At 37.4% G+C, this 15,533-nt stretch overlaps 1 protein-coding gene across 3 annotated transcripts in view; it reads right to left on the reverse strand.

Moving 5' to 3' along the window:
* The window catches only part of si:dkey-103g5.4 (uncharacterized), an 81,913-nt gene that overhangs the window by 41,118 nt on the left and 25,262 nt on the right, over nt 1-15,533 (reverse strand). For all 3 annotated transcript variants that reach the window (XM_057839582.1, XM_057839581.1, XM_057839583.1), the window contains 6 exons: nt 14,005-14,135; nt 9,197-9,373; nt 4,557-4,678; nt 4,333-4,490; nt 3,892-4,119; nt 1,731-2,069 (listed from right to left, as the gene is read on the reverse strand). In XM_057839582.1, coding sequence (XP_057695565.1) covers nt 1,731-2,069; nt 3,892-4,119; nt 4,333-4,490; nt 4,557-4,678; nt 9,197-9,373; nt 14,005-14,135 — 1,155 coding nt within the window. The remainder of the gene's footprint in view (nt 1-1,730; nt 2,070-3,891; nt 4,120-4,332; nt 4,491-4,556; nt 4,679-9,196; nt 9,374-14,004; nt 14,136-15,533) is intronic.

Here is a 15,533-nt window from a genome sequence, read left to right on the forward strand (position 1 = left end):
TCCCTTTGCAGAAAAACAGCCCCAAAGTATGATGTTTCCACCTCCATGCTTCACAGTGGGTATGGTGTTCTTCGGATGCAATTCAGTATTCTTTTTCCTCCAAACACAAGAACCTGTGTTTCTAACAAAAAGTTCTATTTTGGTTGCATTTGACCAAAACACATTCTCCCAGTCCTCTTCTGGATCATCCAAATGCTCTCTACCGAACCGCAGATGGGCCTGGACGTGTACTGGCTTCAGCAGGGGGGCACAGGATTTTAGTCCCTGGCGGCGCACTGTATTACTGATAGTAGCCTTTGTTACTGTGGTCCCAGCTCTCTGTAGGTCATTCACTAGGTCCCCCTGTGTGGTTCTGGGATTTTTGCTCACCGTTCCTGTTATCATTTTGACGCCACGGGGTGAGATCTTGCATGGAGCCTCAGATCAAGGGAGATTATCAGTGGTCTTGTATGTCTTCCATTTTCTAATAATTGCTCCCACAGTTGATTTCTTTACACCAAGCGTTTTACCTATTGCAGAGTCAGTCTTCCCAGCCTGGTGCAGGTCTACAATTTTGTCTCTGGTGTCCTTCAACAGCTCTTTGGTCTTGGCCATAGCGGCGTTTGGAGTGTGACTGACTGAGATTGTGGACAGGTGTCTTTTATACCAATAATGAATTAAAACAGGTGCCATTAATACAGGTAATGAGTGGAGCCTTGTTAGACCTCGTTAGAAGAAGTTAGACCTCTTTAACAGCCACAAATTTTGCTTGTTTGTATGTGACCAAATACTTATTTTCCACTCTAATTTGGAAATCTTTAAAAATCAAACAATGGGATTTTCTGTTTTTTCCCCACATTCTGTCTCTCATGGTTGAGGTTTATCCATGTTGACAATTACAGGCCTCTCTAATCTTTTCAAGTAGAACTTACACACTTGGTGGTTGACTAAATACTTATTTGCCCCACTCTATCTCACAGTTCAGTTAACGATAACAGTAGAAAACACACAGTAAATTTATAATTAGACCATAAATAAATCTGTCAATCTTACTGTCAGATAGCTATTTTTCTTATTTCAAGAAATCTAAGTAAAACTTACTTGATGCTCTGGCAGAAAATTTCACTTATTTCTAATAGATTTACACTGAAAGCAAAGGAATTCAACCCGTTTCAAGGAGGTGTGTTTTTGCAGTGTACTCGAGTTCTGCAGGTTAACAAGTTCACACAGTTTAATGCTAAGCTAACTCAGATGCAGCTCAAACTTTCAGTACAAAAATTTTAGTGTCGTGTTCGGCATCGTCCACAATATCGACGTCTTTTTACATTACTTACAGTGGCTGCTGCTGGTGGTGGTGGCCGAAAATGACATCTAATATCCCTCCTCTATGAAGCAGGCTGAGGAGGCGGCATGTATTTGTGTCGAAGTTGTGTGTGTGCGTTTGTGTTGGGAGGTATATGATGGTAGGGTCAATTCTATCCATACAACATGGAAGACAATCTAAATGACCTGTATAACTGAAGTCATAATACAATGCAAATAAGATTGCTTAAAAGTCTGTGGGGACAATTTGAGCATCCTGAAAAGTTGGAAGTGTTTTTTCCCTACCGTCCTTATGCAAACCTACGCCCTTGGGTAAAATAGTTTCACAAGTGTTATTACTGTATGTTGGCAAGCTGCCTATTTTTTTTTTCCGATGTACACCAACCAACTCCTGGTGCCCGTAATGTCGTAAAAATGGTTTCACTAACCTGTCACTGGATCTAGACTGATCCCAACAGTCAGGACAACGTTTCCTGTCCGCGAATCCAGCATTGGATGGCCAATCTGGATTGGTTGCTGCAAACGAGTTATTAGGCACATGTGCGTCTTTCCCAGTGGGTACACCAGCCCAGTTTGCGGGTGGATGGTAACAGCTAAAATAGGCACCGGAACCCCAGTGTCCGCGTCTGCCATGGGAGCGCCCAGCTGCAGTTTTTGACCCGGTCGGAGTCCTCTGAGCCGCATGCTGGGCAGAGGTTGGTTTGAGTGGCAGGAGGTTGGGTATGGAATGAAAGGAATAAGAGGACTTTCCCACTTTGTGTTGTCTCCTTGAAGGGATATAGAGGGGAGAAGAGAGATCACTACACTGGAACAGTGATTAGCAGGGGCACTGGAAGTCACTCACAGTAGGGGGTGCTGAGGAGCTTTTTTTCTTTTCTTCTTTTTTTAGTTTTTTCACCCATTCAAAAACAGCCGTTTCAGTCCAAATTTGTAATGGTGCGCGTTTTCTCCATACAAGGCATGCACAATGGCAATACACACGCATGCTGGATAGTTTACGTACTACTACCAGGCTATTACAAAGACAGCGTTGTATTTGACCCACAGTATGTGTTGCAGTTTTTGTATTGAAAATAAAAGCTCCCGTGTATTGTAATGCAAATCCCTGCAACTAGACAGCGCAATGACACGCAATTTAAAAACTAAAAGGGCAGATAAGCCTCGGTTGAACACACCATTTTCACAACACCAAAATAAATTGCACACGAATATCCAACAGCTCTGCACAGCAAAAAGCTCAACAGCAGTAACCAAAAATAATATGGCTACAATGCAATACAATGACAGGATACATGTTTTACCTATTTAAATAAAACAATTTTATTTTCGACCTCGAATTGAATTTTAGAAAATGTCGCTGCCGTTATATAGGAAAAAAATCGCTAATTCTTTTTTGTGTCATGTTAACGCTTCCTCTGTCAAACGTTTACTTTTCCATTCCAATAGCGCTTTATTCAATGTGACCCGGTAGCAAGAAAGATGTCATGTGGTGTTATTTACACACAAAAAAAACTTTCTCAACATATACCGTATTGGCCCAAATATAAGACGGTGTTTTTGCATTGAAATAAGATTGAAAATAGGGGGTCGTCTTATATTCGCGGTCTAGACGTTATACCCATTCAAGACGCTAGATGGCGCCAGATATAATTGAAGCGATGTTCTGTCATGACAGAGCTCAGCTACTCTCAAGTTTAACCAGTTTGCATTATTTTATTGCAATTTTTTTCCCTTATTTAGGTTTGTTTCAAGACTACAGTTACAGTTAGACTTCACTGTTATGGTTAATGCAGTTATTGCAATTTTGTTGTTTTATCACAATAGATTGGTTTATTTACATTTCAAAAACCATAAGCCATTCATTTACGAATGTGATTGCACTTTAATTTACATATTTAAATGTTCAGATATTAAGATTTGAATAAGGCAAAATAACATGCTTTTTCTTTCAAATATATTGTTATAATCACTTGTTTCGGATCGACAGTAATTATTTTCTGTATAAAAATTGGTGTTCAAAAAGTCGTTTTCAAACAAGTCTTGAAAAAGAGGGGGTCGTCTTATAATCAGGGCCGTCTTATATTCAGGCCAATAAGGTATATTGAATCCCCAAAGTTATTTGCGCTATTGTTTCAGTGTTTTATTTATCTATTTTTAACAAAATACAAGTGCCTGGGGAGAGGGAGGAGTCTGAGCTTCCCTGCTAAAGTTGCTGTTAGATGGATGGATGGAAAAAATCTACCAAAACACATTTTCTTCCAACACCAGGAGGTGCTGCAGCACCCTCAGCACCCCACTTTCCACACCACTGGTGATTAACATTTCTAACTAGTGTTTTGTGGAATGTCACAGCAAGGTTTAGCAATGTTACATAATAAATTTCTCTTTTTAGGGTTGATAAACATCTCTCTGAAATTAGTTTTTGGAACATGGGATGTCTGATCTCAGCTAACTTCGTGCAGGAGGCAGGGTACACGTGAACTAGCCAATCAGTTATTGCTATTTTTTTCTATTTATGTTATGTTTACTTGTCCTGTGTTCCATCAGAATGTTTGTGTACTTTCTTTCCGTTGTAGTCAATGCTAATACCTGCACACAAGTCGGTCGTGAACACCAACGTGGAGCTTTCAGGGTCATAGGCAACATTCCCAGCTATTGGAAGTACACGGCCTGTCTGTGGATGTAGGAAGAAATCGGAAGGAACCGCCATAGTCTGACCACTGCCTAGCAACATGTGGCTGTTAGCATTTGGCATTATGAGACCTGTGACTTCATCATAATGAGCTGGGGAACAGTCTCGAAGGGATCCATCAGAACCTGGAGAGACCATTATCAACAATTATCTGTCTGTTTTGAAAATATATGTAAATTGCATCAATGTAGGTCACAGGTATGCTACAACCTTGAACGTGCAACTGCAACAAGCAGGGTAGTAATTAATCTCATGGGTATACAGTTCTGACACGGGTTTGTTTTGCTCGCAATGTATGTGTTTACCAACAGATGGTGGTGTTTCTTTGCAATTCTCACCAAAGATGCTGTTTTTGCTCATCACAGTGCATGAACCTGGACAGAGCAGTTGGCCCCCGATGCCTTGACCCAAAAGGCCCCAAGCTCCCTGACGCTGGCATTCTGCTGATACAAGTCCTCCCATCTCACCTACCAGGGACGTCAACCGCTGGCTCAAACTACGGACAGAAAAATGTTAGGAGCTGGAATCCAGGCAAAAAGGTCAACATTATTGTTGGCAATACTTTTGATGACACTGTCCATAAGTTGTCTGGTGAACCCTGCTCATTATTCTGGTGCATTCTCGCACATGAGCTGTGAACACACTGTGGAGCTTCTGCTGCGCCTGCTGTTCTCGCCCCAGAACCTACAACATGCCAAGATGAAAAGAAAAAGACTCTCTTCTTGTGATGTAAGACCACTTATGTTCAATCATTTCACTTTTTTCCCCTTCATTATCACTGTTTGTATGATTAAATAGTACATGGTATGTGCTAGGGATGACAGCCAGTTGTGTCTCTTCAGCAATCCTTCTAAATTGCTTGCTGACTGCGTTTCTGAAATTAAATGTTGGTTTTCATTCAACGTCCTGCAGGTTTTAGCGGTTTTGAAACATATGACTTTATAACAAATAACTTCACCTTGTCAAGGAAGAAGGAAACCAGGAAATAAAAAGTTCTGAGCCAAGTAATTGAGCGATTTGATCATCCTGATTTAACCTTAGGTAAAAACTGCTCGACAGACACATAAAAGAATGATAAAAACAGTGGGGAATAAAATTGAGAGCAAAAACTGAGTGCTGCATACGGTGTGGCCCAACTAAAGCTAGAAATACAACACACACCACATTGAAGATGGGGGGGGGGGGGGATTCCATCTGGATCTACATTCACGCTTTATTGATTATGTGAGTTTTATGTTATCATTTAATTGGTGGTCTTGGATTTCATAAGCGAATTTTAAAGGGTTGCCAGGGGGTCCAGCCCCCCCCCCGGTGGCCGAAAAGTGTCATTGCATGTAATTGACTTTCCTTTAGTCAGCATGTAAAGCAATAAAACTGGAACAAATATGAATGAAATGAACAAAAAAACATTTTTTTAATGGGTCAAAAAAAAAATTCGAGCACCTTAGACAGTCATTTGCTTGGCATGTAATGTATATATATACATATATACATATATATATATATATATATATATATATATATATATATGTGTGTATATGTATATGTGTATATGTATATGTGTATATGTGTATATGTATATATGTATATATGTATATATATGTATATATGTATATATGTATATATATGTATGTATATGTATATATATGTATGTATATATATATATATATGTATGTATATGTATATATATGTATATATGTATATATATATATATAAGTATATGTATATGTATATATGTATATATATGTATATATATGTATATGTATATATGTATATATATGTATATATATGTATGTATATATATATATGTATGTATATGTATATATATATATATATATATATGTATGTATATATACACAGTAAAATATAAGTAAATAATAATAAAAATAATAAGTAAAATATTTTTTATTTGATTGAAGCAACTTTTTGGGGATTGAATGATTTAGACACAAATGTCCTAATCGTAATATGGCCCAAACACAAAAAGGATTGCTTCAATCAAAGAAATCTTTCTCAATGAAAATTTAAGTGTTCAAATGCAAATTTTTCAATCTCAAATATTTTTTCTCATTCAAAAACTTGAAATTTATCGTTTTTTGATTGAAGTGATTTTTCTTTTTTAAAAAAAAAAAAAATATATATATATATATATATATATATATATATATATATATATATTTTTTTTTTTTTTTTTTTTTTTTCAAGCAACCTATTTTTTTGATTGAATAATAGAGAAAAATGTCCAAGCCAAAATGTGGCCCAAATACAAATCAACATTACTTCAATCAAAAACTTGCTTCAATCAAAAAAAAAACTTGACTTCAATCAAATAAATAAAAATTGATCGAAGAAAGGCTTTCCCATGCATTTTTTTTTTCATTTTAGTTTTTATAGTTTCAAATTTATTTTTGCATTCAAACACTTTTTTTTTTTTTTTTTTTTTTTTTTTTTATTGAAGCGACTTTTTTTGGTTGAAAATATATATTTCGATTGAAGCAACTTTTTTTTTTTTTTTTTTTTTATTGAAGCAACTGTTTTTTGATTGAATACTAAAAACACAAATCTACCTCCATATGGCTGCGCCCAGGGGATACAACTTTTGACTGGAGTAACTACATTTGCATGACACCGGCGGGCGTACCAAATTCAATGGATAACTATTGGCTAAGCAGCCTGATTTAGAATGATGGGAAACAAAAAACGCTCGTTGTCAACTTATTATTTTAAATATTTCTGTAATTTAATTTTATTGCTGTCAATGCGTTCTGGGGTTATCAACACGTTGTGCCCCCTCTACCCCAAACGTCAAACTCCGCCTATGTTGGATTTGTATGTGATGTAAAGTGCTTTGGTTAATTTGTTTTGAATTGTGCTATACTAGGGATTGGCAAACTATTCCACAAAGGGCCGCAGTGGGTGCAAGTTTCTGTTCCATCTCATCAAGAGGAAACGTTTTCACCAATCTGGTGTCCTGCACGCGCAATCAGTTGATCGCAGTCAGGTGCTTCTTGTATCAACAGAAACCTCATTGGTAAACTGTCTGTGCTAGATCAGTTGGAACAAAGACCAGCACCAGTATAGGGCACCATTTGTAAAGCAGCACATGCTGAAAATGACGACATTTTCTTACATTGAGCGCTACAAAGTGTTTAAAATCGTGTGAAATTTTTAGAGTCACTTTTTTTTTTTTTTTTTTTTTGCACATTTACAACATTATTTAGCAACTTAAATGTTTATTTGTAAATAAGAAGTTTTGGACCTGATTGTTTAAATACAGAACTAAATATTTAATTTAAATCTTAAATTCATATCCTATATCCTAAATGTTAAATCAGGAAACGGTCTGAACTAAATATTTAGCTTAATATTAGGGTTGTTCCGATCATGGTTTTTTGCTCCCGATCCGATCCCGATCGTTTTAGTTTGAGTATCTGGCGATCCCGATATTTCCCGATCCGATTGCTTTTTTTTTTTTTTTTGCTCCAGATTCAATTCCAATAATTCCCGATAATTTTTCCCGATCATATACATTTTGGCAATGCATTAAGAAAAAAAAATGAATAAAACTCGGACGAATATATACATTCAACATACAGTACATAAGTACTGTATTTGTTTCTTATGAGCCTAAATCCTCAAGATGGCATTTACATTATTAACATTCTTTCTGTGAGAGGGATCCACGGATAGAAAGACTTGTGACTTTGTATATTGTCACTAAATATTGCCATCTAGTGTATTTGTTGAGCTTTCAGTAAATGATACTGTGACCATCCCAAATGCATGATGGGAAATGGAACCATGACTGTGCGTCGTGCTAGCAATTGATATATCTTCTCTGCGTTGGGAAATAACTTAAGGTGTTAAGACAAAGATCAATTGCCACCTTGCTTCCCCACATTGCTTCCCATGATATTTCTAATCATAGGGAGAGGGATTGCAAGGCTTTAGTCAATGAAAAGAAGGCTCCAAAGGCTGCCACAATTCACGCTACTCATTTTGCGCTGCCTTTTATCTCTCTATAAAGGTAAAACGGCATCATTACAGATTCAGCGCGACAATGAGTGAGAGGGTCGTGCAGCGCATACATTAATTGCGTTACATTTTTTAATAAATTAATTGCCGCCGTTACCGGGATATTTTGATAACCCTACCCAAAGACTCTGGATGACCGTTAGCATGTTATGTCTGTAACGTTAAATACAACTAGAAAATGATTTAATTAAAAAAAAAATATATATATATATTTTTAAAAAAGCATGGCTGATATATTTTTGCCGATACCGATACTTTGAAAATGACGTGATCGGACCCGATCGATAGGGACATCTCTACTTAATATGCAAATTCACATGACTGGAGACCGGAAGTAACTAAATAAAAGCTGGTGGAGCAGCTCAGACTGTCTGTTTACGTTGCTTTAAAATGAATAAAACCTACTCAACGGTGGCAGTCTGCTCTTGGAAACACAATACTCCGCTACCTTATGAGTCCATTATACCAATCACGCCATCCTGTTCAATCACATAGCGTCTTTAAAGCACCGTAGCAAATGAAGTATTTGACGTAGAGCGCTGCCCTCAACATGACTTGAAAGTGCAGATTTTAACCTCTCTCCCAGTCTTTGTTTGGCAACGATGGACCACAGTAAACTGGAGAAATGATCCTTTTATTTTCAGAAATAGTAACTATGAAGGAACTATTCAAACTACAAGCTATTTTCACCACTAGAGGGCACTCATGCTCTTTGGACGAGTAATACTTCATTTCTGTCATTTTTTTCTCTCGCCGGAATAATTTTTTTTTTTTTTTTTTTTTTTTGTATTTTGGCTTAATGTGATTATGTAATGGGTTATTGTACAGTATCCTTGTTACAACAGTTCATATAGATAAATTTATGCTGTGAAAAAAAAAATTGTAGGTAGCAGATACTCGCAATGTTACTCATTATTTAAGCATTATTTTCAAATACTTGTACTTGAGTACATTTTTTGGGATGACTACTTTTACTTTTAGTTGAGTAGTATTATTTTGAAGTAACGCTACTCTTACTTGAGTACAATTTTTGCTACTCTACTAACCTCTGACCAGGACCCACTACGGCCCTTGAGGGCCGGTTTGCCCACCCCTGTGCTATACAAATAAGTTTGCATTCCCTTGCCATGCCTTTACTGGACCGTATGTAGTATATGTGAGGTAAACCTGAAGCTGACTCTGGAGCAGCGTCCTTATGTTTGCAGCCAAAGACCTCCTGCGGACCACCTCCTTCTCCACTTCTCGCCTCAGCTTGTCATGAATATCCCCTGTGCTCTCTTCATCCACTGAGAAATAGTGAAGCAGCCGTAGTTTTTCACAAACGCCCTGATAAAGTTCTTTGACCTATATTCAAAAATGAAAAAAACATTCATAAATGATGCACTGCGGTCTAATATCTTATAACCAGTGTTGGGCATAAGGCCGTTATAAATAACGCCATTACATAACGGCGTTATTTTTATCAGTAACGGGGTAATCTAACTAATTATTTTTTTCGCCGTTACAACGCCGTTACCGTTACTGACGGTCAAAAGTGGTGCGTTACTTACTTTGAATAAACTGAAGAAACTACCAGCCGTAGCGAGCCTACTCTGGTCTGTTTATTTGTCATCCAAGACTTTGGGTGCGTTCAGGTTCATGGCAATGAAAATAGTAAACACACATAGCCTACCTTTGCAAGAACGATGGAGTTGCCTCTTGATACAGTCATAATGTGCAGGTCCTGCACCCATCCGCAGCATAACTGTTAGTAGCTTTGTAGCGATTTGTAATTTCGGAATCGCTGATGAGTTTGGTAACATACACCAAACAATAAATACAGCAGAATGCCCATTTCGTGTGATTGTGAAAGCCCGTCGACATCTTTACTCCATTTGTCTTCGGCTTGCTCGTAAGGGTCAACATTGTTTACATCCTTAAGTTTGATCACATATCTGTTCTTCGCCTTAGTAACGAGTTTGTCTCTTTATCGAACTGGCAAGTTAAAGTTTAATGTCCCGCGAGCCAGACCTGCTTCCAATATGGCTGCGTTGTTGTCAAATCCCCCATTCTGTGACGTAAATGGTCGAGCCTAATAGCGCACGTACTTCAGAGCCGGTGTTTTCACACACAAACCGGAACAGCGCGTGCGGCAAACACACACACACGCAAAACAGATGCAGAGTGATATGATGGCAGAGCATTCAGAGGAAAATTTGTCCTATTTCAAGTTGGTCGAAATTAAAGGAGAGAATGTGCATGTAAAGTGTAATTTATGTCCCGGGGCAAAGCTTTTGTCGACAATTGTAGTATGCAATTCAAATCTGATTATTTTTGTTGCACTTCAAGTGTAGGATAAATCTGTTGCAATAAATAAATATTATAAGGTTCTATAATACAACTACCTGTCTGTTCTTCTCTATTCAACAGACTCGAATACTGCTCAGAAAATTTCAAATTCTTTGACATACAACAACTTCTTTTTAAAGTAACGGAAATAGTTACTTTTCCTGGTAACTAGTTACTTGTACTATAGAGTAATTCAGTTACTAACTCAGTTGCCTTTTGGAAGAAGTAGTGAGTAACTATAACTAATTGCTTTTTTTTAAAGTAACGTGCCCAACACTGCTTATAACAAGAACAAAGTTTTAAAATGTGCAATCAAATAGCATGTCTTTTCCCTTCCCTGCTTAAACTGAACAAAACAACACTAGTTAGATATATGCACAGTTACTGACACAAGGATCTCCTTTTACAACTGTCCTGGGGGCTGTAACAGCAACTGCTACTTGGTCGTACAATCAACAAGAGCACAACAGTGGAAAAAAACAGCCTTATTTAGTGTCAACTAACGGGGGGGAATGCAGTGATCATGATAACAAGTAGCAGTAGAGGACAAAAAAAGATACAGTTACTGATAAGTCGTCAGATAATGCTCATGAGATGTGTGTCTGTGTATAGTCCAGTGCAGCTTATATATGAATATATTTTGATGTAAAATTTAGGCAGTGCGGCTCATAGTCTAGTGCGCTTCATAGTCCCAAAAAACATATTTCGGTAATCAATGAAAACCTGAGATTTTTGGATTTAATTTTCAAAAACATTTTTTTCCCCTCAAATTTCATATTAGATTGTTGGTTTTGCACAAAGCTATCAGAGATACAATGGTGCTTTGAGATAAGACTATCGGTAATTGTTTTGTCACAATATTTCCACCTCCCTTACACGTTTCTGAAATCATATTATCCCATTAAAATGACTGGAAACGCATTCAATCCGTTTCAGACCCTACTAAAAAGACAACAAAATACATTTTGTGCGTATGTTGTTTTTTGGGGGGGGGCTAAGAAAACCTGTCCTCAACAGCATTGTAATGTATAATACGCAACATTAACATTTGCTCACTACATAAACAGCAAAAAGTGATGTCCCTGCAAAACACAACTGTATGTAATGTAGTGACCATCCTTCTTTTTCTGTGGGCTAAATTGGTGGTGAGCAAAAAAAAAAACTTTGGCGCAAGGGCGTAAGTTTTCATAGGGACGGTAGGGACATAACGCTACCAACTTTTCAGGATGCTCAAAGTGTACCAACTTTTAAGCAAACTTATATGGATTATATAATGGGTTCAGTTATATAGGTAATTTAGATTGTATTCCCATATGTTGCAAGAAAAGCATTGACCCAACCATTATTAAATGAATTATCTTCATTATGTTTAAACTTACATTTACCCCTTTTCACTTGCTAAATGTGCCAGTCTATTTTTCCCCCTCAAACACACGTTTGATTGGCTGATGACTTCACCCTCCCCCGAAACACATGCACACTCACACTCGTATAGCCCTTATGTTGACAACATGCCGCTGCCTCCGCCCCCTTCGAAGAGGAGGGAAATTAGAAGGTTTTTTTGGGCCACTGTAAGTAATTTCAAAAGACGCCAATGTTGTGGAGGTGGGAAACACACCACTATTTTTGGTACTAAAAGTCCGATCTGCATCAGAGTTGGCATAACATTAAACTGTGTGAACTTGCAAACCTGCAAAACTCGAGTAGGAAGCTGCTTAGACAGAAGAGCCGTTCTGTTTGTGTTTTCTACTGTTAACGTTAATTAAACTCTGAGAAATGTAGCGAACTCTGCTGGATACTATAAAACCAGAAAAACATGAGTAAGACTCTGCTTAGAGAGAGAGGGATGCAGCATAAACTCATACGTTGCTCACACGACACAACATATACACAACAATCTTAATTAACTATGTACATTTAAAAAAAAATCTTGGGATGCCACGAACTACCCACACTAGCGTTGCGATCGATTGGTCGATCGTAATCGACGTAATGAGCACCGCTGATTTAGCCTCTCAATTAATTGGGTTCATATTCGTGAGAAATGTAGCCCTGACCCCCTTTCACCCAATCTGTTTGGTCTTATTTACCGTATTGGCCCGAATATAAGACGGCCCTGATTATAAGACGACCCCCTCTTTATCATGACTCAAGTTTGAAAAAAGACTTTTTGATCACCAAATTCATTTTTATCCGGAAAATAATTACAGTACAACCAAAACAAATGATTATAACAATATATTTACGAGAAAACGCATGGTTTTTTGCCTCATTCAAATCTTAAAATCTGAACATTTAAATATGTAAGCTAGGGCTGTCAAACGATTAAAATTTTTAATTTAGTTAATTACAGCTTAAAAATTAATTAATCGTAATTAATCGCAATTAATCGCAATTCAAACCATCTATAAAATATGCCGTATTTTTCTGTAAATTATTGTTGGAATGGAAAGATAAGACACAAGATGGATATATACATTCAACATACGGTACATAGGGACTGTATTTGTTTATTATAACAATAAATCAACAAGATGGCATTAACATTATTTACATTCTGTTAAAGCCATCCATGGATAGAAAGACTTGTAGTTTTCAAAAGATAAATTTTAGTACAAGTTATAGAAATTTTATATTAAAACCCCTCTTAATGTTTTCGTTTTAATAAAATTTGTAAAAATTTCAATCAACAAAATAAACTAGTAGCCCGCCATTGTTGATGTCAATAATTACTTACACAATGCTCATGGGTGCTGAAGCCTATCAAATCAGTCGCACCCAAGTGCCAGCAGAGGGTGGCAAAACTCCATAAAACACAACATGAGGGCATTTCACTGTACTGCCATTTAAATCTGTCTGAGTGGGGCATGTGCGTTAATTGCGTCAAATATTTTAACGTGATTAATTTTAAAAATTAATTACCACCCGTTAACGCGATAATTTTGACAGCCCTAATGTAAACTAAAGTGCAATCACATTCGTAAATGAATGGCTTCTGGTTTTTGAAATGTAAATAAACCAATCTATTGTGATAAAACAACAAAATTGCAATAACTGCATTAACCATCAAACTGAAGTCTAACTGTAACTGTAGTCTTGAAACAAATCTGAATAAGGAAAAACATTGCAATAAAATAGTGCAAACTGGTTAAACTAAAAAGAGTAGCTGAGATTTGTCATGACAGAACATCACTTCAATGATATCTGGCGCCATCAAGCGTCGTGAATGGGTATAATCTAGACCGCGAATATAAGACGACCCCCTCTTTTTCAGTGTTATTTCAATGCAAAAAACACCGTCTTATATTCGGGCCAATACGGTATGTCCCATCCCGAGCAAAAAGTGTACATGCAGGTTATGCAGTTACATCATCTCTGCATCCTCCCTACCAATGTTGAGACCAATCCTACGCCCTTGCCTTGGTGTATTACCGTCACCAATTGATGCTGTGAATTAAAAGGGTGGCTAAATGATGTTTGGTAACGCTGCACAAAAAGTGCATTTTTATCTCATATTTCCTCGTGTCATAGAATAAAAAAACTCACTCAAGTCATTGAAAAACTGTAGGCGCTTATATCTCAAGACCCCACTGGACAACTATCCTCATGTAAATAATAGGCTGAAACCTATCTATAACGTTGCACACCTCGCTGCTGAGCTGGCCCAACCGTGCAGTGACCGACACACTGTGTTTGAGCAGCAGGTTGTAGAAAGTGTTGCTGCTGAAGGCCTCTAAATCCACCTGGTGTTCGTAATCCCAGAACTCCTCCAACGGCTCTGCTCCGAGATAAAAACAAAGAGGTGAGCTACACAGAAGACAACCATACACTAGAAACTGCAATTACATGACATGAAATATCAAACAGGAGAAAATCAATAGTACATCCAAGTATACGCGGAGATTAAGTGTCATTGCAGGTAATTGACTTTCCTGTATTAGTATATGAATTTAAAATTAAGACGTTGCCGGTAAAATGCTGTCTATAAAATTTGTAAAGCAACAAAACAAACAACAAAAATGAATGAAATGAACAAAAAAAAACATTTATAATGGGTCAAAATTATTTTTCGAACAGATCAAGTGACTAGCACCTTAGACGGTCATTTGCTTATCCAAAGCCACCTAAGAACAGAAGACGCAAGATGGATATTTGTAATTTTTTCAAACCTAGCGACAACAACTACTGAGCAAGAGCCAAGGATTTAAGATGTGGACCATGAAACACCAGAGCGCACCGCCAAAATTGTGAGCGGAGTTTCAATTTGCCCCACTAAAGATGTTAATTGTACAACACAGCCACCGCCGGGCGTACCACATTCTTCTTCTCCACTAGGTAAGACAGAAAAACACAGGCCCTCACACACACGCGCACAGCTGGGATGCTTGTATTTGCCAACATGGGCAAAGCTACAAACCGAGCATTTATCGTGAAAGTTAATCTTATTGCTGACACTGCGTCTTGTGGTCATCAACATGTTTTGCCTAAACATTCAACATAGTGAACATAAGTACTGTATTTTTTTATTATAACAGTAAATCCACAAGATGGCATTAACATAATTAACATTCTTTCTGTTAAAGGGATCCACGGATAGAAAGACTTGTAGTTCTTAAAAGATAATTTGTGTACAAGTTATAGTAATTTTATATTAAAACCCCTCTTAATGTTTTAATGAGCTCAATGAGCTGTTAGTTTGAAAATAAACTGATAGCTTACCATTGTTGACGTCCCCGAGCCAGATGTCACATGGGCTCCCTGCCGTTCTTCCACAGTGTCTTTAACAACGTAAGGTAGTGATTGAAATACACCACATGGTGTCAATGGCGAGTTTTAAATTAGAGATCTAGCCAAGGCAAAGTCTGAGTAAGTTTTATGTGTATTTTGCATAGCTATATAGATTGGGAATGCCAGTTCTCTTTACATTGAGCGCTTTTTATTTTTGTGAACATTTTTTTTGAGAGAGAGGAATATTATTTTTGTTGTGCTTTCACTAAATGATACTGTAGCGACTTAACTGTTCTGTCCAAATGCATGATGGGAAGTTGGCCAACCATGACTGTCAGTGGTGGCTGCAAATGGTATACAGTATGTTCTGCGTTATGTTTAATTAAGCGTGTTAAGAAAAAGATTGCCTGCTGCTAAACCCAAATGCATGATGGGAAGTTGGGAAACC

This window comes from Corythoichthys intestinalis, chromosome 6, assembly GCF_030265065.1.
Source record: "Corythoichthys intestinalis isolate RoL2023-P3 chromosome 6, ASM3026506v1, whole genome shotgun sequence".
Taxonomy (NCBI): domain Eukaryota; kingdom Metazoa; phylum Chordata; class Actinopteri; order Syngnathiformes; family Syngnathidae; genus Corythoichthys; species Corythoichthys intestinalis.